The sequence below is a fragment of the Engraulis encrasicolus genome, chromosome 22, assembly GCF_034702125.1.
Source record: "Engraulis encrasicolus isolate BLACKSEA-1 chromosome 22, IST_EnEncr_1.0, whole genome shotgun sequence".
In the NCBI taxonomy this organism is placed as follows: Eukaryota; Metazoa; Chordata; class Actinopteri; order Clupeiformes; family Engraulidae; genus Engraulis; species Engraulis encrasicolus.
The window spans coordinates 11,864,942-11,889,152 of record NC_085878.1 but is presented as its reverse complement, the minus strand read 5'-3'; the positions used below and the strand labels follow the sequence as shown (position 1 = coordinate 11,889,152).

General features: G+C 43.1%; 1 protein-coding gene across 6 annotated transcripts in view; it reads right to left on the bottom strand.

Annotated features, from left to right (window-relative positions):
• Positions 1-24,211, bottom strand: part of myo5aa (myosin VAa) — an 89,836-nt gene that overhangs the window by 17,868 nt on the left and 47,757 nt on the right. For all 6 annotated transcript variants that reach the window (XM_063188131.1, XM_063188130.1, XM_063188132.1 and 3 more), the window contains exons 15-26: positions 21,848-21,997; positions 21,445-21,542; positions 20,499-20,585; positions 20,125-20,233; positions 18,571-18,782; positions 16,979-17,135; positions 14,616-14,855; positions 13,708-13,956; positions 6,105-6,198; positions 5,000-5,142; positions 2,563-2,676; positions 1,864-1,998 (exon numbers count right to left, since the gene is read on the bottom strand). In XM_063188131.1, the coding sequence (XP_063044201.1) occupies positions 1,864-1,998; positions 2,563-2,676; positions 5,000-5,142; positions 6,105-6,198; positions 13,708-13,956; positions 14,616-14,855; positions 16,979-17,135; positions 18,571-18,782; positions 20,125-20,233; positions 20,499-20,585; positions 21,445-21,542; positions 21,848-21,997 (1,788 nt within the window). The remainder of the gene's footprint in view (positions 1-1,863; positions 1,999-2,562; positions 2,677-4,999; positions 5,143-6,104; positions 6,199-13,707; positions 13,957-14,615; positions 14,856-16,978; positions 17,136-18,570; positions 18,783-20,124; positions 20,234-20,498; positions 20,586-21,444; positions 21,543-21,847; positions 21,998-24,211) is intronic.

The following is a 24,211-nucleotide window of genomic DNA, read 5'->3' as shown; positions in this document are numbered from 1 at the left end:
ACCTCGGGTGACATGCACGCTCGCCCTGGCATGTAAAGCGTGCGCACCCCGGAAGTGATCGCTTGGCAATCTTCTCGTCGGCACTCCAAGTGACTGCCAAGGCCTGGCGTTCATCCGGAACTCATAGAACCATGGGTATATACAGTTGTGCTCATATGTTTACATACCCCAGCAGAATAAACGCTTTCTTCGCGATTTCTCACAAAATATGAAGGATTACACAAAACCTTTTTTTTCACTCATTGCTAGTGACTAGCTTAAGATATTTATTAGCAATATTCTGTGTTTACTCTTTCAAAAGCATGATCACAACCCAAACTACCCAAATGACCCTGTTCAAAAGTTTACACACCCTAGTTGCTAATGCTGAATATGGCCCTGTTTAACATCAGGGACCGCTCTAAATTGTTTGTGGTAGTTGTGGATAAGGCTCTTAATGTTCTCAGATGACAGAACAGCACATTCTTCCTGGCAGAATGGTTGTTTCCTATAATATTTTTGGGTGTCTTGCTGGAACCTCACATTTGAGGTTTCCCCTGAATGGCTCAATGATGTTGAGATCAGGAGAGTGAGACGGTCGCTCAAAAACTTCATTTTATTCTTTCTGAAGCTAGTGACGGGTTGATTTGGCTTTCTGTGTTGAAATATTGTCATGTTGGCATGTCCAAACAATGGACCATGTGCAGTTTCAAGGCTGATGTGTGTCAAGTTTCCTCCAGTATTTTTCACAGGGCAATGTATTCATCATTCTGCGAGTATGGATCAAAAGTATAATGCATTTGTAACTCAAATGTCCCCATGAAATCAGTGGTCCATGACCATGTTTCACAGAAGGGTATGGTGTAACTTTCATCATAGGCTCCATTGACTGTTCTCCAAATGGTACTGTTAATAGTGGCCTAAAAAAGTTCCATATTGATCTCATTTTTCCAAATGACTTTGCCACAGGCATTTTGATGCTTCTCACTGTGCTATTTGGTGTATCATATGCAAAATAACATGTTTGCATTTTTGTGGTAATGGCTTTCTCCTGGCAACCCCCAACAGCCCATCTTTCCTCAAGTGCCAACATTTTTTCATGTTGTCCTATATTTCACCTGAAGTTATTTTTTGGTTGTCCTATGCCTCCTGAACAATTTCCCTTGCAATGATCATTGCAATGCAATGATTCCCTTGCCCATTGGCTTGATTCCAGCCAAACTCCTCATATTGCATTTCTGAATTGAAATTCCAACGGTGCCAACATGACAATATTTCGACACAGAAAGCCAAATCAACCCGTCATTAGCTTCAGAAAGAATAAAATGAAGGTTTTTTGAGCGACCATCTCACTCTCCTGATCTCAACATCATTGAGCCACTCAGGGGAAACCTCAAATGTGAGGTTCCAGCAAGACACCCAAAGATATCATAGGAAACAACCATTCTGCCAGGAAGAATGTGCTGTTTTGTCATCTGAGAACATTAAGAGCCTTATCCACAACTACCACAAACAATTTAGAGCGGTCCCTGATGTTAAACAGGGCCATATTCAGCATCAGAAACTAGGGTATGTAAACTTTTGAACAGGGTCATTTGGGTAGTTTGGGTTGTGATCATGCTTTTGAAAGAGTAAACACAGAATATTGCTAATAAATATCTTAAGCTAGTCACTAGCAATGAGTGAAAAAAAAGGTTTTGTGTAATCCTTCATATTTTGTGAGAAATCGCGAAGAAAGCGTTAATTCTGCTGGGGTATGTAAACATATAAGCACAACTGTACATAACATTTTCTTGAGGAAAACACAGTAATATTGCACCATGTATGCATGCTTCTGAAATGAGATTTTCCATGGGACACAGAGGCCTTGATAGTGTGACTTGCCCTGGCTCTAGCCCGCTGGAACTGCTCCTCTCGACGGTCCAGCTCGTTCTGCAGAGAGTGCTTGTCCTGCTCCAGCTCCGACACCCTCTTCTGCATCTTCAGGAAGGTCGACATGTCCCCTCCCCTGGTCATGTCCTGAGGGTGACGACAAATCAAGACATTTTAGACATTTAGAGTTTAGTTTATTCCAAAATCACGGTTAAAATGGACACAAACAGACCAAAATGCAACACGGGAGATGAAAGAGAACTATAGCAGATTGGGGAAAGATACTGGTGATAAAGGGCCATAAAGAAATGATACATTTCAATGTAAGATACACAAAACAATGAATAAGTTTAAAAAGTAGATTATATTTCATACAGGGTATGGGGGATCTTGGTGACAAAGAAGTGTGGTGTTTTGGGCAACGGAGTTGGGTAGGACTTCATTAACCCATTTTGTCCTAAGCCCTTTTTGGGAAAGGGTGCCCTCTACCTATTAAATCCTAAATATCTCCGCCACTGAAGCACATACAAACATGCAATGAGTTGCATTTAAAAGCTAGGACCCTCTTTTTGTCTTAAATGTGTTCATTCAGCTCTAACTTACCCACATTTTTAATAAGACAGCTCAAATTTCAAGAACCTGAATGCAGCGTATACAGTATGTGTCTCCAGGACACAATGGGTTAATGCATCGATGTAACATGCTCCTCACCTCCCCAGCGCGGGATCCTTCCTCGGACTCGGCAAACTCGGACATGTAGGTACTTTCGGACTCGTTGCTGCTGTGAGTGGAGTCTGTCCTCCTGTGGCCAGGCTTGGGCACGGCCTGAGGAAGCAAGGACACACAAGGTCAGACACGGTCAGGGTTTGGAAAGGTTTTTACAAGAAGTAGTTCAAAGTTCAGTTCACACATTTCAAAAATGCACTAGTTTATTCATACTTCATAATTGTTCACAGTATCATAGTTAATAGTTTGTTAATAGTTTACATATAGTTCTTGTGGTTGTTGTCAGTTACAGTGCCCTCCATAATTATTGGCACCCCTGGTTGAGATGTGTTTTTTAGCTTCCAATTATTTTATTTTTTTTCTAAATAATATGGGACCTTAATGGAAAAAAGGAGAAAAATCCAACCTTCAATACAAGTGCATTTATTCAGTGGGGAAAAAATCCCACATAAAGAAATAATTATTTGACATCAAATAATGTGTGTCACAATTATTAGCACCCCTGGTGTTAATATTTTGTACAACCCCCTTTTGCCAACAAAACAGCACCTAATTTTCTCCTATAATGTTTCACAAGATGGGAAAAGACAGAAAGAGGGATCTTCAGCCATTCCTCTTTGCAGAATCTCTCTAAATCATCCAGAGACCTGGGTCCTCTCCTCTGTGCTCTCCTCTTCAGCTCACCCCACAGGTTCTCAATGGGGTTGAAGTCTGGGGACTGAGATGGCCATGGGAGGAGCTTGATTTTGTGTCTGGTGAACCATTTCTGTGTAGATTTGGCCATATGTTTAGGGTCATTGTCTTGCTGAAAGACCCAGTGACGACCCATCTTCAGCTTTCGGGCAGAGGGCAACAGATTTTGATTTAAAATGTCCTGGTATTTCAAAGCATTCATGATGCCATGCACCCTAACAAGGTTCCCAGGGCCTTTGGAAGGGAAACAGCCCCACAGCATCACTGACCCACCCCCATACTTCACAGTGGGTATGAGGTGCTTTTCAGCATGCACATCTTTCGTGGCACGCCAGACCCACTTAGAGTGTTTGTTGCCAAAAAGCTCAATCTTGGTCTCATCTGACCAAAGCACACGGTCCCAGTTGAAGCCCCAATACCGCTTGGCGAACTCCAGACGTTTGCGTTTATGATTGTGAGTGAGGAAATGTTTTCTCCGTGCATGCTTCCCAAACAGCTTGTTGGCGTGTAGACAGCGCCTGATGGTTGATTTGGAGACTGTGTTACCCCAGGATGCTACCATTTGTTGTAATTCTATAACAGTGAGCTTTGGAGATCTTTTGATTTCTCTTACCATCCTCCTCACTGTGCGTGGTGGCAAAATAAACTTGGGTCCTCGTCCAGGCTTGTTTACCACTGTTACAGTTGTTTTGAACTTCTTAATTATTCCTCTCACAGTGGATATGGGCAGCTGCAGTTAAGTGGCAATCTTCTTGTAGCCTCTGCCTGACCTGTGAAGGTCGACGCACATCTGCCTCACTTGTATGCTGTGTTCCTTTGTCTTTCCCATGTTTAAGAGTGGATAAGAGAAATGGCCTCGGTGTCACATCATATTTATACCCCAGGGAAACAGGAAGTGATGAATTACTAATTAAATGTTCCTACATACTCTGGTAAACTTTGTAAACTACTGTAGAAATGACAGAAATGCTTCAATTATATTTATTTCCAGGGAATTGTTAAGGGTGCCAATAATTGTGGAACAGGTGATTTAAAGAAAAATAATTATTTTTTAGTCAGGGATTTTTTTATTTTCTTACAATTCATTTGAGTTGAAGGCTACATTTTCCTAAAATTTTCAGTGTGACAGTATTCTTCTGCAATAAACACTGAATTTATTTTAAGGCTTTTAACACATCTCAACCAGGGGTGCCAATAATTATGGAGGGCACTGTATATTGTTCAATATCATTGGCAAAGCCTACATAAAACCACAGACAATAATTATTTTTTTTATCAGAACAGTGAGCATTCAGTTTAAGTTCGCCCAAATTATGAACTAGTTCATAAGCTATAGTTCATTGAACTGGTTCAGGTATAACACTGGATGGAGTGGCTAATTTGAATATCCTGCAGAAACCTTTCTGTGCATGTGGTCCTCAAGGTCAGTCTTTGGACTTCATCATAGACTTTCAAATGCATATGATACACTAATGCTTGACAGAATAAGAAACTCTAGCCAACTCATCTGGCACCAAAAATTGGACATGGTTCTAAATATAAGGAGAAGACACTTGTGGGTAAAACCATATCTGATTTAAATCTATGAGGAGGCTAGTTGTTGTTGTGGGCCACGTGTGTGTGTGTGTGTGTGTGTGTGTGTGTGTGTGTGTGTGTGTGTGTGTGTGTGTGTGTGTGTGTGTGTGTGTGTGTGTGTGTGTGTGTGTGTGTGTTGCGATGGGTGACTCACGATGGTGATGGACTCCTTGAGGTCGTCGTAGCGTTCCTCCAGGCGCAGGTGTTCCGTCAGCAGGTTCTGGTAGCGCGATCGCTCCTCGTTCAGATCGCTCTCCAGCTGCTGAGTCTCCTCCTGAAGAACTCGCTTCATCTTCTCTGTTGGAGAAACGAATGGAGTTGAATGAAGTTTTCTAGTGGAAGTGCGCTCAACTCTACTCGTGTCATCTTCTCCATTTGAGGAGAGGTGTGCTCAACTCCAGACCAGAGTTGTATAAAATAGAATAGGCGGCACTCTTACAGATGTAATCACAACACTAGTAGTAATGATATTACAACGTTAAAACTAGCCACTAGTGTTCTATTGCACCTGAAAGTACTTCTACTTTATAAACCTCTGCTCCAGACTACAAAACAAAGTCGGTAACATTTAACTTGATGCGGTGGCGTCATACGTATGACATGACAGTGTAGTCATGGACATGTAATAAGCATTATGTCAATTGCATTAACATTTTATGACTGTTAAAGTGACATTCAATAAATGACATTTGGTTTCAGGAAAGACAACCAAAACAATGTCAACTTTACATGACCACAAAACGTTTATGACATTGACATAATGTTTATGAGTCATCCATGACTGTGTCATGACACCGATTTGACGCTGTTATGACACTTGTCATGGCATTCGTATGACGCCGGCGTCAAGAGAAGTGTGATCACAAAGTCTTTCCTTCTGAAACATTATCATTGATATTTCATTAAGATGGTAGCTGAAGGCCAAAACATTTTTCTGTTTTACATTCTACCCAATATATCACAATGAGAAGACTTTTGTGTGCAGCTCTTCCCTACTAAACATTTCGAATGGATACACTGAGGTAACATAGAGAGGATCACACCCAGTCTATTTGGGTAACATAGCGTGTTGAATTGCACACATAAACAGATTTAAGACACGAGTCTACATTTTTTGCAGCATTTTTGTGCAGTTTTAGTGATCTGGACAGCAATAAAGATGACTTTCAGTCTTTCACCTGGACCTGGTCCCTTTAAACAATGCGCTTGCTTGTTTTCCCACTACCTTCTGTAATGAATGAATGTGAGCACTACAGTACCCGTCATCTGCTGACTCTGCTCCTGAATCAGACGATTTAGGTCCTCCTTTTCGCCTTTTAGAAGCCCGTTTTGCTCCTTTAGCTCGGACACCATCTGAAAAAGCAGCAGCCACATATATGCAATACAATGAGCTCAACATTTAAGGAAATTAGCAATGCGGCTTCATTTACCTCCAACAATGGAATTACTGCATGAGGACAGGAAGCTATGATATAATTTTGTGAAACAAGCACCTCTGCATGCCTTTACAATGTTGCCTTTGCATCTCTGCCTACCTTTACTTGAGAACGTTGTATGGGAGAAAATGGTGCAGTAGATTTAAATAACTTGGTAACACTTTATTTTAGGGATACATCTATTAGCACTAATACATACAATGTTAATGCCTGCATAAGTAACTTGTAAGGCATGTAATAAGCAAACGCTAAGGCCTACTAGGTCCTTACTAAGGTTAAATTGGTAATAAATCCCTTATTGTGCATGAACAAGACATTTGCGAATACATGACTAACAAATGTTTGATTTTGCTTTGTACATGCCTTACAAGTTACTTATACAGGGACATTGTATGTTTTAGTGCTAATAGATGTATCCCTAAAATAAAGTGTTACCAATAACTTATATTTAAAAATATAGGACTTAAACAATAGTTCTTAGTAAGAAATACTTCTACCTGACATTCAATCGTGTTAAGTAGTCTGGACCATAGATTTGCATACAGAATGCTAAATGTCTTATGGGTTAGCCTTGAGTGTCCTCACAGATAGGACATCTTACCACAGGCAAGGCATCTAGCATTCTGTGTGCAATTCTGGGATCTGGACTGCATTATAGGGGTTATTAGAGGTCAGGCGTACAAAAACAGTTCTTGCAGTAACACTGGTCCTATGAATTGGTAAAATGCTGCCACCTAGTGACTGCAGTGTAAAATGAAATTAAATTATAGTTGAACATCTTAATTACATTTACCTTTTACAAGTGTAAGCACCACCACAGTGCTGTATCTCAACAGCCTCTACAAACTCAAAAACTATGGCCAACAATTGAGGCAACTCCTCAGAGGCATTAACAAAAGGCCTGATTCTAAACAGCTTCTCAAAACTACTCCCACAAACTACTGTAGTCTAGTTATTTAGGTACAGGATATTGGTTGCAGGGTAGGACTAGGACTTGAACCTGCAACCCTCTGATTTTAAGGCTTTGTTTGTTTGTTTGTTTACATTTATGGCCAAATATGCAACTGTGGCTATTTCATGGCCAGTACAGGTAATAGAATTCGCCTCAAATTAAAAATCTACAATGATATAAATAATTGAATAAATAGATTAAATAAGTTTGGTCACATCAATACATTTTAAAAAGTTCAAAACCTTTAAAGGTGGGACCTTATTAAAAATACCAAAAATAGTGTCTTCTTTAAAAAACTGTTGTCTTTTCCTTCTGATAGCAGGGCAAGTTAGAATATGCTTAATTGATAAGAGATGTCCACAAAAATCACAGAGGGGAGGTTCACTTCCAGTTAGCAAAAAAGCATGAGTGAGTCTAGAGTGGCCAATTCTACACCTTGTGTAGACGACTTGATCATGTCTGCATGAGAATGATTGAGTAATCAGCTGTTTCACAGAATTGCATATATCATGCAGCTTATTTCCAGCACAATCATCCCATTCGGCTTGCCATTTATCCATTATGTAGGAAGAAAGTACAGGCTTGATGTCAGAGACAGGTATTTCGCATTCAGATATCTCTTCATCCAGGGCTCCTTTAGCAGCATTATCTGCTTTTTCATTGCCAGTCAGGCCCACATGACCAGGGACCCAACAAAAAATAATGTCCAGGTTGAGTTTGGTTAGGTGATCCACTTTCTCAAGTATTCTGGTAATCAGAGGGTGGTCAGTTTTCAAAAATTCTAGTGCCTGAAGACATGACCTAGAGTCTGTGCAAATCAAGGATTGTTGTTGATTGTTATGTTCAATGTATTCAAGACTTAAGAGCAGGGCTTGGGCTTCAGCTGTAAAAATAGAGCACATGTTTGGGAGGCGTATTCCACACTGGTAAGAAGAGACTACCATTGCTGAGGACACACTAGTATCAGTCTTAGAGCCATCAGTATAAATTGGAGTATGGAAAGGGAAGCGCTGTCTTACATCAAGGAAGCAACTTTGGTACTGGTTTGGATGCGTGTTTGATTTTTTCTTGTGGCTCAGGTCCTGTACAATTACAGGTTTTTTCAAGGTCCAAGGGGGAATAGTACAGAAGTGGGTAGATGTTAGTCCATCAAGATCAAAATTCAAATCCTCAAAAAAAGGTTTAATTCTTAACCCAAAAGGTCTGATAGACCTGGGTCTAGCCTCATAAAAGTTCAAACATTGTGGTTGGAAGACAGTGGAGTATGCAGGGTTAAGACTATTCCCCCTGATTTTGACTGCATATTGCAAAGCAAGTTTCAAACGTCTTAGTTGAAGGGATGGTTCTCTTGCTTCCACATAGAGACTCTGCACTGGTGAGGTTCTAAAGGCTCCTAGGACCAGTCTTAGACCTTGGTGATGAACAGTATCCAACATCTGAATATAAGATTTTCTTGCTGATCCATAGACAATACAGCCATAGTCCAGACGGGATCTCACAAGTGCTCTGTACAGGCGCAACAGTACAGTCCACTCTGCCCCCCACTTGGTCTTTGCCAGTACTTTTAAAATGTCCAATGTTTTAAAGCATCGCTTCTTAAGATTCTTCATGTGTGAGATAAAAGATAGTTTATTATCAAGGGTAAGACCAAGGAATTTAAACTCTTTCACAACTTGAATTGCTGCGCCATCCATGTACAGCAGTGGCTCATGATGTAAAGTTCGCAGTTGGCAAAAATGGGTGCAAACAGTTTTCGATTTAGAGAACTTGAAACCATTTTGAATCGACCAAGTACTGATCTGATTAATACATAGTTGGAGTTGTCTCTCAATTGTGCTCATATATTTCCCTCTATAACAAATACAGATGTCATCAACATAAAGGCTGCAAAAAAGGTTTGGGTTGATTTCCTTTGCAATGCTGTTGATTTTGACACTGAATAGGGTCACCGAGAGGATACTTCCTTGAGGCACTCCTTGTTCTTGCAAGTGCGGCGTTGAAAACGTTGTGCCCAGTTGAACTTGAAAAAGTCTATTGGACAAAAAATTGGAGATAAAAATGGGCAGATGTCCTCTGAACCCCATGTAGTGCAAATCCTTTAAAATACCATATTTCCAGGTGGTATCATACGCCTTTTCCAGGTCAAAAAACACTGCTATTATGTGATCTTTCTTGACGAATCCGTCTCTTATATAGGCCTCCAGTCTAATCAGATGGTCCATTGTGCTCCTTCCTTGCCTGAAGCCACATTGGTATGTACTTAAATGTTCTTTTGATTCAAGCATCCACACAAGTCTTTTATTGACCATTCTTTCCATAGTTTTGCACAGGCAGCTGGTTAAGGCGATTGGGCGATAGTTGGTGGGATCAGTATGATCTTTACCAGGCTTAGGGATGGGAATGATAAACGCTTTTTTCCAGGACTTAGGTACTTTTCCTGATTTCCAAATCATATTAAATAGCGCAAGGAGATGAGACAGCACACTGGATGGTAGGTGTTTTAGGAATTGATAGTGGATCATGTCAGGGCCCACTGCAGTATCGTGGGAGTTTCTAATAGCGCAGAGCAGTTCATCCACTGAAAAAGGCTGGTTGTATGGTTCCAAGTTATCTGATAGGAAGTTCAGGGCCTTCGCCTCCTCTTTTCTACGCAAGGCTTGAAATTCAGGATGACCGTTTTCCACTGAGGAGTTTTTTTCAAATGTCTCTGCAAGTTTCTCAGCTATATCTTGCTTAGATGTCAAAAGACCTTGAGGGCACTTTAGGTGCTGAACTCTTGCAGTACCACCTTTAGCCTTCATCTTTCTGATAAAATTCCAGACCTTTTTAGACGATGCATCCCTCGTAAGACTTGAGACATATTCTCTCCAGCTTTGTGCTTTTGCGCTAGTAATAGTCCTTCGAGCTTGGGCTCGTGAAATTTTTAGACTGGTAAGATTTGCATTTGTTGGATGCTTATTGAACGCCCTCTCTGCCTTTTTTCGGGCATCAATGGCCTTTTTACAGTCATCGTTAAACCATGGATTTGATCTGTGGTGGGGCTTCCCTGAAGTTTTTGGGACAGCTTTCTCTGCAATGGAGAGCAAAGTTTCAGTAAAATGATCAACGGCATTGTCAAGATCTTGAGGTACGTGACCCAGTTGGATTTCACAGAGGTACTGAAAGAGACTCCAGTTAGCTTTTCGAAGTTGCCATCTTGGGGGTCTAAACTGTGTGTCTGGTTCTGTAGATGACATTATCAGGGGGAAATGGTCACTACCACACAGGTCATCCAGTGGTCGCCAAGAAAAATCAAGCAGCAGGTTAGGATCACATATGGATAAATCAATAGCTGAGTATGTTCCATGGCCTGGATGCAAGTAGGTAAAAGATCCATCATTCCACAGGCATAAGTCCGTCTTAGTGATAAAGTCCTCTATAATCTTGCCTTTAGCATTTGAGCACCTTCCTCCCCACGCAGGGTTATGAGCATTAAAATCTCCTAAAAACACATATGGGGGAGGCAATTGTGCTATTAAGTTGTCCAGGTCCTGCATAGTTACTGTAGAGTCAGGCGGAAAGTAGACAGAGCACAAGGTAATGACTCTATGAAGAGTTAGTCGGACTGCCACCACTTGTAAATGGGTAGTGACAACAAGGTGACTATGGATTATGTCATTGCGTACTAATACAGCCGCTCCACCAGAAGGTCGCTGAGCATGAGGGCCATACGCATTAAACATTGAGTAATTCTTCAAAGACAAATTAATACTTGGAGAAAGGTAGGTCTCTTGAAGGCAAAAGGCAAGAGGATTAAAAAGAGCAGTTAATTGCTGTAGCTCAGAAAAATTGGCTCTAAAACCACGACAGTTCCACTGAACAATATGGCTACCTATGGTCATGTGGGCAAGACTGGAACAGGGCCTTTACTCCTACTTTTGGGGGAGGAGCTTCGGCTACGATGGGTTGAGGGTTCCTTCATTTCCACATCCATAGGATTTCCATTCTTATTTCCTTGACTACCTTTAGATTGAGAGGGAGTATTAGTTGATTTCTTTTTCTCTTTGTCTTTATCTTTCTCCTTGGGCGCTTGGAATGGTTCACCCATAGCTGGAGTTTGACTGGCAGAAGACTGGGAGGTTGATTTGTGCTTACTGGAAGTTGATGGGGTTTTACTTCCACTGATCAGCTGTGGTTTATCTTTGTTCATCCAAGTGAAATCAGTTTGACAGTCAATTGTCTTTGTAGGGGGTTTAACAACAGAGGCAAAAGAATGCTGGAAGTTATACGCAGGAACTCCTTCCACCTGTTTTCTTGCTTGTGGATAACTTATCTTCTTTGTGACCCGTATTCTCTGAATTTCTTTTTCTTTAATCCAAACAGGACAGTCTTTTGATGAGGCTGGGTGGTCCCCATTGCAGTTGCAGCATTTGGGCGGTCTTGTGCAGATCAGTTGGTGCCCATCCTCACCACAGGTACAGCAAACTGGTTTGTTTTTACAACTTGCAGAGCCATGGCCAAACTTCTGGCAGGTAAAGCATCTCAAAGGGTTAGGGATGTATGTGCCCACTCTCACACTTAAGTATCCAATGAGGATTCTGTCGGGTTGGTCATGTAAATTGAAAGTAAGGATATAAGTACCAGTTTTAATGATTTTATCATCCCTTTTCAGTGTTATCCTCTTCACATGAGTAACTCCTTGATCTTTTAGTTCTGTGACAATTTCATCTTCTTCCATATCATGGAGATCTCTTGTGCGGATTACGCCTTTGCAACTGTTCAGGTGTGGATGAGGGAAGGTCCGTACTGGTACGCCCCCTAAACTGTTACAGCGCAATAAATTATCAGCATGGGACTTTTTAGAGCATTCAACCAAAATCTGACCAGAGTGCAATTTTTTAACATCTTTGACTGTCCCTGCTATACCTGAAATACCTTTCTGGATTGCAAAAGGGGACAATTTAGTGAGGGGCATGTCTGGCGTTGCAGTTTCCATAAGTATAAATTTAGGCCAGTTTCTTGTCTTGGGGGGGTAAATCAATGCCAAGTCAGAAGCGTCATCCGAGTCATGATCCATAAATCTTTTCTTGTGGGGTAGATTAGTAGCCATATTAGTGTTGATACATGATTCATCATCTCTGCTCCTCACCCTCCTTGGAGCCCAACTAGGGGATGCACAGCGCTGCGGTACTCCACCAGATATGCATCAAGGATACAGGGATGGTATACTCGAGCAAGCTAAACAAAAATGCTCATTTCACTCGATTGACCCTCGGCCAAAGTCTTCAGGAAAAAATAAAAGCATGGTCCCAAAAAATATTCCAGAGAACTTTGACTAGCCGATTGATTGGATCGGGCCCGTCCAACCTCCCGTCTAGGTGAAGTAGGAGCCAAAGCACTGTGTTGGGCGTGTGGAAGTCGCAACCAACCACATCCCTCAAATGCCAGGCATTCGTCCTCCACCGTCACGGGTCGCAACTTACGGCAAAAAAGTCGCCCCATTTGTCGCCTCTTACGAACAGCAAGGGGGTGCTAGGGACCTATTCTACCCCGGGTCCCCACGGGGGAGCTTTTAAGGCCGGCAGTCTAACCATTGAGCCATGGCTGCCTCACCTGAAGCATCTCGTTGTTTAAGACATGATGTTCCTGTAGAGCTTCTGAAAACTAATGATCTACGGTGCAACAGGATCTCCACTAACACAGCGCTGTTTCTGTACGGCTTCTACAAACTCACAATCTACTGGGATCCACTACACTACTGAGCAGAATCTTCTCATGAAGATCAACAGTGCTGTTCCTCCACAGCCTCTCACAACTACAGTACTTTCACACACTACTGCGGATCCACTGAGGACCCTGCACCTCTAGCCCCCCCCCTCACCTGCCGCGGACACACGTCTTCTGGGACACACGCGCCCCGATCTCCTCCTGAACCTCCTCAGGCCCTACATCATGACACACAATCTCTGGTGGGTGTGGCTGAACTCACAGTACACGTAACAGGCTCTAGCAGCTCAGGGCATCTAGTGGGGCGTGCTACTGCGGGGCACGTTAAACTACGGTCATGTGAAACATCGGGCGACCAATGTTTCTAATGGCACACACAACACATGCCCAAACACATGAGGTTAGATTTAAATACTCTTTTTACATTGCAAATTATACAGAGAGCTTAGAATGGTGTTAAAGATACACCAACACACGTCATTCCTTTGTCCTGCTGTGAGTAGTTGTGTTGTCCTTAGCATTGGTCAACACTATGTGTACAGTAAGTGATGGAGAGAGAATGTATGCGTGTGCGTGTGAGAGAGAGAGTATAAGAGTACGTCAGAGACAACAAAAGTGTGTGTGTGTTTGCATTGCATGTGCATACACTCTTGTGTGTGTGTGTGTGTGTGTGTGTGTGTGTGTGTGTGTGTGTGTGTGTGTGTGTGTGTGTGTGTGTGTGCGTGCGTGCGAGCGTTCCTCTGTGCGTTCCTGTGTGTGTTTGTGTACCTGTTCCATCTCGTCGCGGTACTTCTCCGCCCAGTCCTCGATGACCTTCTTGTCCTTCTGGGTGGTGGCCAGCTCCTGCCGGAGGCGTGCCAGCTCCTCCAGCAGCGAGGTCACCTTGTTGCTGTTGACCTTGGCGTCTTCCTCCGCGTTGCGCAGGCGGCCCACCTCCTTCTTCAGCTTCTCCGTCTCCACAGCGTGCGAGCTCTCCAGCCCATTCAGACGCTCGTTGATCACCTTGTTCTCCTTGCTCTGTTTGGCAGAGATGAAAAACACACATACAGGCACCCAGGCTTATTTTTCCAATTTTAACAGAGCATTCAAGTCAGAAATCGCCACTCATCTGTGCAGGATTTGATATGTATTTCTAATTTTAAGAGAACTCCTCAAGTCTCAACGCCTCAAGGTTACGGAAACTGGTGGCTATCAGACACTGTAACTTCATCGGTCAGATGACTGACTGAGTAGTAAGACTTTATGTCTATTCTACTGTATTCTATTGTATTCTATTCCATGTCTATTCTTCTATTACTATTTTATGACTATTTTTGTTTTTTAACTTTTTGTGTATCTGAACTCATGAAGGCTGCCCAGGGGTCTGCATCTGACTTGCTTGTTGATGTGAAACTGCAGCTACACACTGTACATTCTTACTCCCTTATCCCTCTGTATGTCTCTATACTGTAGGGCTCTTACTCTGTAATCTCTATATATCGATGTCATCTTTGTTTTGACTTCTTTTGTACATATCTGACCTGCGTGTCAGTCTGTCTCTGCAGCTACATACATTCTTACTATATATCCCTTATACGTCTCTGTAAGCACTGTGGTTCTTATTTTACATACTGTCTATATATACTGTAACTCATCTTCTTTTTGACTTGTTGTGTGTGTGTGTGTGTGACTCTGACCTGTTCTTCGATGCGCCTCTGGAGCTGCATGATCTTGTTCTCCATGCCGATGTTGAGCTTCTTGTAGTGCTGCACGGAGCGCGCCTCGATCTTCAGCTTCTTGAGCTCGCGCCGGGCCCGCATGCGGCGCACGCAGCACTGCAGGTAGACGATGGCCGCCATGGAGCGCTTGTACCACTGGCGAGCCAGCCAGCCGCGCACCATCTTCTGGATCAGGATCGTCTTGTGCTCTCGCAGGAGCTACGGAGGCAGACACAGATACAGATGCACACAGACAGACAGACGGACAGACGGACAGACGGACAGACAGAGACACAAACAGACAATAAGAGACAGAGAGACAAAAAAACAAAGACAAAGACAAATACAGACAGAATGAGATTCAGGGAGGGAGAGAGAGAGAGAGAGAGAGAGAGACAAAGAGACAAAGAGACAAAGAGACAAAGAGACAAAGAGACAAAGAGACAAAGAGACAGAGACAAAGAGAGAGACAGACAGACAGACAGACAGACAGACAGACAGACAGACAGATAGACAGACAGACAGACAGACAGACAGACAGACAAACAAATAGACAAGACAGACAAGCAAAAAGAGAAAAAGAACATCAAGAGTGAGCAATTACTCAACCGATCAAATAACAAAATCCAAAAGAGGATGAAGGCAAACCTTTCTTTTAATCTTCATTCTGTGAAGGCTATTGCCCACATAACAATGTGTCAAAGTGTGGGCTTAGTCAGAGGGGGCAGAGAAAGCGAGAAAGAGAGAGAGAGAGAGAGAGAGAGAGAGAGAGAGAGAGAGAGAGAGAGAGAGAGAGAGAGAGATACAGAGGGATACAGAGAGACATGGAGAGGGGTGGCAGCGAACGAGATAAAGAGAGGGAGTCAGAGAATATGAAAGTGAGGAGACTGTGCGGTCCCGTGTGTGTGTGTGTGTGTGTGTGTGTGTGTGTGTGTGTGTGTGTGTGTGTGTGTGTGTGTGTGTGTGTGTGTGTGTGTGTGTGTGTGTGTGTGTGTGTGTGTGTGTGTGTGTGGCAACAGAGGGACAGCTGCTTCAGTCCGTCAGTGGGAGGGAGAGTCCCTTGGTTCACACACCACCACAGGTTGTTCTAGGAACATTCACATGCCCACCCTGAGTACATTGTGAGGTCACACACAGAGCTGATGGAACAGGGTAAAAACACAGCCGTAAATCTAATCCCAGCACGTCAGAAAATCCAGATACTACATCAGTTCCACCTCACCTCTTTAATCCCTGTGAATTACTCTCACTGTAACCATTCACAGAATCAGGAGGATGTACGGCACAGTGCTGGGCTGAGGGGCTCAGGGTGAGTCAGCTAAAAGCTGCGGTTCACTCCTACTACCCAGCCATGACTCAGGGGAGTACATGGTATTAATTATAACCTATGAAGCAGACAAAAAAAGCACCATCCCCTCTCCCTTGTCTAATGTCAACTAGTGTGCGTGTGTGTGCGTGTGTGTAGCATACTGTAGCATGGCATGCACTGTACACTGACCATTTTTTGTCTGCAATTTATGATGTATTCATGTATGACTTTATGAAATTGTCTGCAATTGATGATGTATCCATGTATGTGTAGCATTGGTCTCCCTGTTATATGAGTAATGGGCCATGTAGGCTTTGAGAATGCATTACATGCGCGTGGTTTGATGCGTGGTGCGTGGTGCGTGGCGCGTGGCGCGTGGTTTGATGCGTGGTGCGTGGCTTACCTTGTTGTAAGACTGGCGGGCCAGGTAGGCTCTGTACATTGTGTGAAAGGTATGCATGTGTGCTATGCTGCCGTGCAAAACAAGAATGCAGTAACTCAAAATGGTCGATTTTTTTTTATATTGGAAATGGGTTTTAAACTACCTCATTTGTCTTGTGTCAAAAATGGTGGTCCAACACCGTCCCGTTTTGGAGAAAACTCATTTTGAAAGTGCAAAAATGACCAAAAAAAAGTTACTGCTTGTTGTATTACTAGGTTATGTCGTACAAAACAAAAACGCAGTAAGTCGGCGAGTTACTGCTGCACGTTTCAATGGGACTGGTTTGGGAGTAGACAGTAATACTAGCCAAGAACGCAGTAACTCCTGCAGTAACTCCATTTTGTGGCAGTAATACCAGCCAAGAACGCAGTAACTCTGTTTTTTGTGACAAAAAGACACATATATGTTGTTTTTTTCTGTTTTTTTTGTGTGCATTTAATTTCTATCCTAAAACAGTATTACCAGGAAGTGTCACCACCACTTTACCGACAACACAGTTGTCGCGCTATATGGGAAACTTTGAAGCCTTTTTTCTCAGTTTGCCGTTTTCAGAGTTACTGCGTTCTTAGATTGTAGGGCAGTATGGTTTACCTTGTTGTAAGACTGGCGGGCCAGGTAGGCTCTGAGGATGCACTGCATGGCCAGGGCGGCGGCCTTCTTGCGCTTGAAGCGCGTCCTCTCCACGTACATACGCTGGTACTTCTGGATGATGATGGCGGAACGCGTCCTGCGCATGAACTTGACCAGCCTACAAATCGTGACAGAAAGAGGTCAGGAGATGGCAACCACATTCTTTGGGAAGCCTTGGTATCTAGCATAAGGTGTTTCTATACATACATGTCCCAGTTTCTTTTAGAGTACTCTACCTAGCATTTTCCTGGTGAACCAGTAGCCTGTAAATAACAGGCTACTGGCACACTGCCCTTTCACGCCTCTCCGCAGGCTTGGTTTAGTCAAAAGATGCTCGCAAGTGGTTGGAGCAACCTCATATGAATGACATGACACTTCGACCACTCACGTTGAAGCTTTGTGACGTAGGACGTGTCGTCACGTAAGCGCCGCCAGGTCGGGAACCAAAACAGAACAACCCGGTTGGGAGAAGAGCAATAACATCTTTGCCACTAAGAAATTCTTCCAAAACCATTCTCTGCTCGTCCTTTAGAAAATCAACTTGAGGTATTTTGGATAACACCGCTGAAATTGCTGCTTCCATCCCGACGCATGATAACTCCTCGCACGCCGCCATTACTGTTGTGATTCAGGGAGGGGGCGGGCACAGCCGAACTACCCTGGGGGAGGGTGTTGCGTTCGATAAACGTCATACCCACTGAAATCCCTCCCTACGATCCTGATTCGTCGTGCTGCCCCGGTTATTTCGAAAACGGAGGAGGAGAGCGAATCACAGGTGTACCAGAAGGTTTGTGTAGCCCAGCCCCCTGGGCGTCAAAACATAGCTTCTGGTTCACCAGGAAAACCTAGCATATCCTGATCGCTCAAAATCCTGAATAATGGCTTATTTGGGATCCTGAAGTCGGGAAAAGGTATTTATATGTTCAAACTAGAGATGCACCGGATCCTGATTTTTAGGAACCGGATACCGGATCCTACGAACGGGTTGAAACACATAGCCAACTCGCACACGTGGACCCTTTTAATTACGTTGGCGCAAACTATTTTTAAGACTCATTGGCTTACTGCCACACTGCCTGCAACGGCCGCTTTCAAAGGGCTTTCACTCCATGCAGCGATTGGGGTTGTGAAAGACTGACTGAAAAGCCTAGGCAATGTAAAAAGTAGAGATGCCCTAGATCCTGATTTTTAGGTAACTGACGAATACCGGATCCACTGCTTAAGATCCTGCCGGATCCGGATAGTCTGAAAAACCCTATTATCCTGCCGGATCCGGAACCGGATCTTGGATGCTGTACATCTCTAGTTCAAACGTAAATGAATGATACTTAAATGTAATGAACGTAAATGAATGATACTTAAATATCCTTATCAAATTAGGGATAATAAACTGCATTTAAACGCACTCAATAAAGTGTTAACATGACTTGTGCGTAAGAAAAATACCACCAACATTTTGTTTGTCAAAATGTTCTTCGCCAGTAACTGCGCTCACCGTTTCAAAAAGAGACTCCAGTAGAGACGTACGGTTTAGTGAATCCAGGTCTACTCACCGTCTGGCCAGGTGTCCGCGGACGAATCTCTGGATGGTGACAGAGGCCTTCTTCATCCTCAGGTACTTCTTACGAGCCAGCCAGCAGCGGATGGTCTTCTGGATGCGGATGCAGGCTGCACGCAGCTTGTCCGCTCTCAACTTCTCCAAGTAGGCTACCTGACCCGCCCGGAAGAAGATCTTGGTCTTACCAAACTGGTACTTGTCTTGATCCTGGAAAAGGGAGACAGGTGAAGAACATACCCATGACACCTTAGTGTACATTTTTCATTAAAATAATATATTTCTTAATTTATTCATTAATGCATTATTTGTTTTAAGTCAGGTTTGACCACTACTGATCACTGATGCACTTGTATTTTTAAGAACACTCTATTTTGGTTATACCCATTAGGGAGAAAATATGCCAACATAAATCTATACCTAAGAGCGGGCTGTGTAACACTCTAATGCGCTCACTGGCCGACATCAGACTGTTGATCACGCCATGCCAAATTATGACAACCATCTACAATGCATTGTGCTTCACTTTCAAAATTCATTCATGAAGTATGATCAGTCATACATTAAATCTGCTTATGAAATGAAGTCGACTAAGGCCACAAGGAAGGCTCATTGTTAATCCTGGGGGGTACAGTATTCCAAGAAAGTAGTTTAGTGGCAAACTAAGATAAGCTAAGATAACCCAGAGGTAGTGGTAAACCAGCTTTTAGAAAGGCCTGGTGTCCTCGTTTTCTTAACTACTGTACCCTCTAGGCAACCTGTTGCATTAGCAGGTTTAACACTTCCTGCAGATTAAACCTTAGAGCAGAGCCTATGGTATAACCATACTGTCATCAAAATTGTAATGACCATGGCTGTGTTCCATTACCCGTACTTACCGCCCTTTCCGCACTGTGTTTGGGTACGCAGGGTGTTCCATTTCTAATCGCGACGGTAAAGTGTACTGTAAATTACCCGGATAACGCCCCCAAAACGGCCATTTTTCGAAGTGTGGTGTTACTGTACACTTTTCGCACTCAACGGCCGCCATGTTTGTGACGTAGCTGAGTGCCAGATCTGTCAAACGGTTGAATCTCCGTGATAACAGCATAGTTTTGATTCCAAAGACAATCGCCATGTGTATTAGAGGCAGGGGTAACTTTAAAAAGTGTTAGCATAAGGAACAGTGCCTTCCGTGTTGAATTGCATATTGGCGGTTGGTAAACTCGGATGTCACGCGACCAACCGTCATTTCCGTTAAGTGTATCAGACAGAACGGGAATCGGAATGTTCTCGCCTCGTGAATTGCGGAGGGTGGAAAGGGTACTTCACTGCACTCAAACAAGGTACACAGTACAGAGGGCGAGTAATGGAACACAGCACATATCTTGGTCTGTTACTTAAGGCTCCACGTCATAGCAGTGGTGTTGTGATGGAGTTGAATATTTTCAGCAAAGAGTGAATAGGCCCATCGACGGGCTCATCTGCAGTAAGAGGCTACCTTAACCAGGTTTGTCACTTAACCATGTTCTTGGAATTCTGCAGGTCAAACAGCGATCAAGGGTTCCTTTACCTGCACCAGCTGTTCCAGAACATTCTTGCAAGTGAGTTTCTTGTCTGCCAGAACATCTTTCTGCTTCATGAGAACACGGTAGCGGCTAAAGAACTCCTGATAGGTCCACCTGTAGACACACATTCAAACAATCATAGACTGTACTATGAACCCAATTGAAAACAGCTAAACCGAATAGCAGCAAATGCTACAGATATATGATTCATTTGGCCAATTCCTACATGATACAGCGCTGCATCATCAATTTAAAGGAGTAATCAGGATAGCACAAAAAAACGTATGCATATACAAAGGCCAATTTCTACTGTGGTGCTTAATGCCATAGAGAGATGAATATGCATCTGTTTGGTGTTATAACTCTACATAAACTGTACCTGGATGGGAAGCCAGCAGCAGAAATTCGAATGGTCTCCAGCACACCGCACGCCCTTAACTGCTGAACCGCACGCTTGGGGTCAAACCTAAAGCACAAAACAATTAAGTTATTAGGTTCAGCAACATTACTAATAAGTCCCATTGCAGTGTTTCTCCAAGTGCTTTACACACATATTTTTAGAAGGGCACTTGTAGAGTGTAAACCTCCACCAACTCAGCTCAGTTGAGCACCAAAATTGGCTCCATTGCTCCATTGTGCGTCATAGTGCATACAAAAATACATGGGCCTGCAAAAAGTAGCTGCAGTTGCAGGGGCTGTGGAATGTATTCCAACAATGCTTAAATTCCACAGTTTAGGGAGTTGGGAAATGAACATGAGTACCAAAAATAGGAAGGTTTCTTGAAAGCTACAACATCCCACGTTATCCTAGTTGTCCAAATAAAACACTAAAAAAAGAGCTGAACATAAAAACTAAAAATAATATAGGGCTATGTTTGACAGTAGATACTTAATCAATCTCCTTCCATTCATATTAGCCGGGAAGCATAACACGTGATTCATATAAATGACCTTGGAGTGATGGATTTCGCAGACAGAACCTTGTGACTCTTTAGACAAACAACCACCAATCAAATCCTTACAGGACACACTGCTTTGCATTGCAGAGACCATGCATAATAGTCAATAATACTTCTTTCACATGCTACTGAAAAGATGAGGCTGGTAGCCAGTAAATCAGAATTTACAACAGGGATTACTGGTGTTCTTGTATTTATCTTTTAACGGGTCAAAGGCTATTTTCCACCAATGAATTGTGTGTGTATCAAAAATCATTCCCTTCTGTGTCCTGTCCGGGACTCAAATTCCACACGTATTAGGCAGCAAAATATTTCATGCATTGACCTGGAAAATGAAAGCATACCAACTAAGGCAGGGTTACTTACGTGAAGGGGTATTTGAAGTCGTTGGGCTTAATGCACCTGACGTAGTGAGGGGTGGTTGCATTTAGGGTCTCCATGAGAAGATGGAGCGAGTTTCGGAACTGATAAGAGAAGGGAGAGTAGAGCCATTTGAAGATTCAGGTTGCGACCATATAGTAAATGACTGTCAACTGGAGATTACAATTTCAGTGTTTATCTGTACATTGAAAATATACTTATCAATCAGGAAGGCTGAACCATTCATTCATTCATTCATTCATTCATTCATTCATTCATTCATTCATTCATTCATTCATTCATTCCACTATTTCAAATCTTTGTACATTTTAAGCCATCCAGATGTCCTCACAATACAGCAGGGAATGGGATCGTGACTGAATTGAAAGACAGCTATTCTATACATTACCTGGAGTCCGACCGTTTTCTTGTGTTCCTTGCTGCTCTGGTTGGGCCGCCCCCTTGGGTCTGGCTTGACGCTGAGCATGCGCTTGCCTGTGGGCCCCGTGGGGGTGGTGGCCTTCTCCTCATCTTGAAACAGCTCCACCAGGAGGTCAAACTGGGTACGGCAAGCAACCAACCCCAAGAAACCCCATTAGAGGACACACCCTACCAGTGGTGTCAGTCCCAGGTCCAGGAAGTAAAAACCCTGCCACAAATTCAATCCAACCAGCTCTGAAGAAGATGTTTATATTGAAGACAGGTAGACCAGGGGTGCATCCCAATATGTGACCTTGCCTCCTCCACTTGTGCTTGTCTCCTCGTCCCGCCTCCTGGCCCCTCCACCGTGAAGAAAACGATAAAGTTTCCCAGCTGTCAGCCTCGCCACAACAACTTTTGAGGGACTGTTTTTCATTCACCATCCCAATTGCAAATGAGAAAAAGACTTTACAATTGAGCTTTTGCAAGATATTGAAATATAATGCTGTTGTCAGTGATGTCATCATGACGAGAAGCAAGTGGAGGAGGCAAGTGGAGGAGGCAAGTGGAGGAGGCAAGGTCGCGTATTAAAACGCACTCCAGCTACTCGTTAAAGTCACCTGTGTTGGAAGGAAACTGTGGCAGGGCTTTTTACTTTCTGGACCCGGAATGGACATCCCTGTACCATACTCCGGTGATGAGGCCTCCTATCAGCACTACTGTACTTACTCTACTGAATGGCTGATGGTCAAAGCCAGCAAGCAAATGTTTTTTTCCATTATTAAAGACATAAAACATCTAAAATGTAATCTCAACTAATCTGCAGGTCAACTATCATTTGGTCAGTACTATCGCTGCACACAGGAGGGCGAACACAGCAAACTGGTCATCAAAGGTATCATGCAGTGAAGAGTATTACTGTTAAATAAAGGTGTGCAGAGAAAACAAAACTAAAAACATGCTGAAGAAGAGAAAACCTGTTAGAGTTATAAAGGTAGTCATAATTAAAATGTCTCCTCTCATCGGCTCCTCTGAGTGTAGGGCAGTTTGAAGGAGTTAATTTAATAACTGAAAAAGAATATACACGTAGATCGCTAAATAAATCAATAAATCAATAAATGAACAATGCTGCTGAAGCTATTGCTCTACGGATTTTTTGCTGCACTGGCAATGAAGCAGCTGCATGCTTCTGTCTCTCTGGACGCTGTTAGGAGCACTACAGCAAACAACAGAAATCATGCTGAAGGAGCACCATCATCCACACTTCCTCCCCCTTCTCCCTCATTGCTTCTCTACTCTCTCTTCCTTTCCTCATCCATCCATCCATCCATCCACCCATTCATTCATCCATCCACCCATCCATCAATTCATCCATCCATCCATCCATCGGGTCATCCTTCTCCATCTGGTCATCCTTCTTCATCCATCCATTCATTAATTCATCCAGCAATTCATCATCCTGTCATGCATCAACCCATCCATCTTTTCATCCATCTTTCCATCCACCCATCCATCTTTTCATCCATCCATCCACCCATCCATCCATTCCTAGCCTACACCTCTGCCTTTATCCTCCATGTGGACCCCTAGTGTCACTTCCTGTAACCCAGCTGTGAAACCGCAGTGAAGCAGAATGGAGGAGAGTGGTGATGGTGGCGATGGTTAAAAGAGAAGAGGAGGAGAGGGAAGAGGAGGAGGAGGAAGAAGAGGAGGAGTGCAGGGAAAAATCATAAGGGGGAAGAGAGGGGGGCGGACTTTTACCTTCTGCAGGGACAGAGTTGTCATGGTGGGACACAACACGCACACATGGACAACAAAAGAAGAACATAATATGATCATAAAAGAAATAGGTAACCTATGCATAATGCTGTGCATGCCACTTACAGCTCCAGGCCTTTTTATTAGAATACCATGAAAAAGTTGATTTATTTCCATAATTCCATCAATAATGTTAAACTGTCATGGATTGTAGATTCATGGCCCAGTTTTTTAACTATTCCAATCATTATTTTTTTTCTTTTTATATACGTTGGCCTTCCAGCTCAAAAAACCCATGAATTGGGGAATTCGCATTATTAGAATATTGTTATAAAATCAATTTTTTCTTCATCAAAATTCGGGTCACATTAAATCAGTTGAAATTTGGTACTTTCTACATAACATGCAATGGTCAATACTTGGTTAGGACATTCTCTGTCTTCATAATGGCCATGATGCGTTTAACATTGAAGTCAATGGCAAAAACAGTGCATGGGAGTTATGGAAGCCCAGATATCCTTGATGCTTTGCTGTCAGCTGTTTTTGTATAGCTGACCTGGTGCCCCACACTTCACTCTTCAATATACCCTGTAAA